At 39.7% G+C, this 1,409-nt stretch overlaps 1 protein-coding gene across 1 annotated transcript in view; it reads left to right on the top strand.

Moving 5' to 3' along the window:
* Positions 1-1,409, top strand: part of macf1b (microtubule actin crosslinking factor 1b) — a gene marked incomplete at its 5' end in the record, with an annotated part of 45,934 nt that overhangs the window by 5,754 nt on the left and 38,771 nt on the right. The window contains 2 exon segments of the mRNA XM_014019107.1: positions 218-384; positions 470-629. Coding sequence (XP_013874561.1) covers positions 218-384; positions 470-629 — 327 coding nt within the window.

Raw genomic sequence — 1,409 nt, 5'->3', positions numbered from 1 at the left:
AGTTTGCCATCATCAGTGTGTGAATGTGAGTGTGAATGGGTGAATGTCTGTTAGTTTAAAGCGCTTTGGGGTCCGGAGGGACTTGAAAAGCGCTCTATAAGTTCAGTACCATTTACCATATATATATATATTCTGCACCAGTCTGTCAAAATCTGTTTTGTGTTTTTACTCATTAACATTTTGCTTTTATAGCTAAGATATTTCTGTTGTTTTAAAGCTCTTGCAGCGCCTCCTAACAGATCGGAGACACAGTATGGACTCTATGATGTTGGAAGGTCCCCGGTTAGCAGAGGCCCACCCAGGACAGGAAGAGGAGCAAGCAAAGGTCAAGCTCGCTACTCTTAAACGGAAGTGGGAAGCCTTACTGCTGGGAGCAGAGAAAAGGTTGGATGTTTTATTTATTTATTTTTAACAAGGCTTTCTGAAATGTTTTGAACAAACCTTACTGATTATTATTAAACTCTGGTAGGAGAGCAAGTCTGGAGCTGATTCTGCCCAGAGCCCAGCTGTTCCAGGACGAAGTAGAAAGCTTTCAGCAGTGGCTTATGTCTATCGAAAAAACGCTGGCTGACCTGCGGAGTTCAGAGAAAGTTATGCTGCACCTGTCAGACACCACAGAACGAGCCAAGGTCAGAATATATCATGTGTGCTGATTACCCACAATATAACAACCAGCCTCTTCTACAGCATTTATTTGTGTCATTTGTTTGCCTCCAAAGCAGATTGGGTTGTGGAGATACTGCGGAGATACTACCTTTTTTTTTCAAAATTATGTCATTAAACATGAATGAACATGAATCCAATATGTAGCAATTCGTTCAATTGAATAATGTATTTTATTGTATTATTTTATAGTATTGTTTTCATTTAATATATTTTATTTAAATGATGTATTTTCTGAACACAACTCTTAATTGGCCTATTAGTGCAATATTTTTTGTAATACTTCCACAACGCTGCAGCTTCTAATAACAGTCATCTAATGCCATTACACACACACACACGCACGCACGCACGCACGCACGCACGCACGCACACACACACATACACACAGCTGTGTCCACCTATACATATGGGGACATTCCATTAACTTCTGTTACATTTCTACAGCCTAACCCTGACCCCCTACCCTAAACCTAACCTCACAGTTACATACCTGTCCCTAACCTAAACTCAATCCATACCTTAGTCCTAAACCTAACCCTCATCCCACCAATGGCATTTAAACCAAAGAGGGACTTGGCTTAGGTCCCCATTTGTACCAATTGTATCCACATTTGTTTTGTCTTAAAAAGGCCCTCATATGTCACAAAATACCTGTCCAAACTCACACATCCATCCATCTATCTATCTATCTATCTATCTATCTATCTATCTATCTATCTATCTATCTATCTATCTATCTATCT

The sequence above is a fragment of the Austrofundulus limnaeus genome, unplaced genomic scaffold (assembly GCF_001266775.1).
Source record: "Austrofundulus limnaeus strain Quisiro unplaced genomic scaffold, Austrofundulus_limnaeus-1.0 Scaffold209, whole genome shotgun sequence".
Classification (NCBI taxonomy): Eukaryota; Metazoa; Chordata; class Actinopteri; order Cyprinodontiformes; family Rivulidae; genus Austrofundulus; species Austrofundulus limnaeus.
This window is presented reverse-complemented; position numbering and strand designations above follow the sequence as displayed.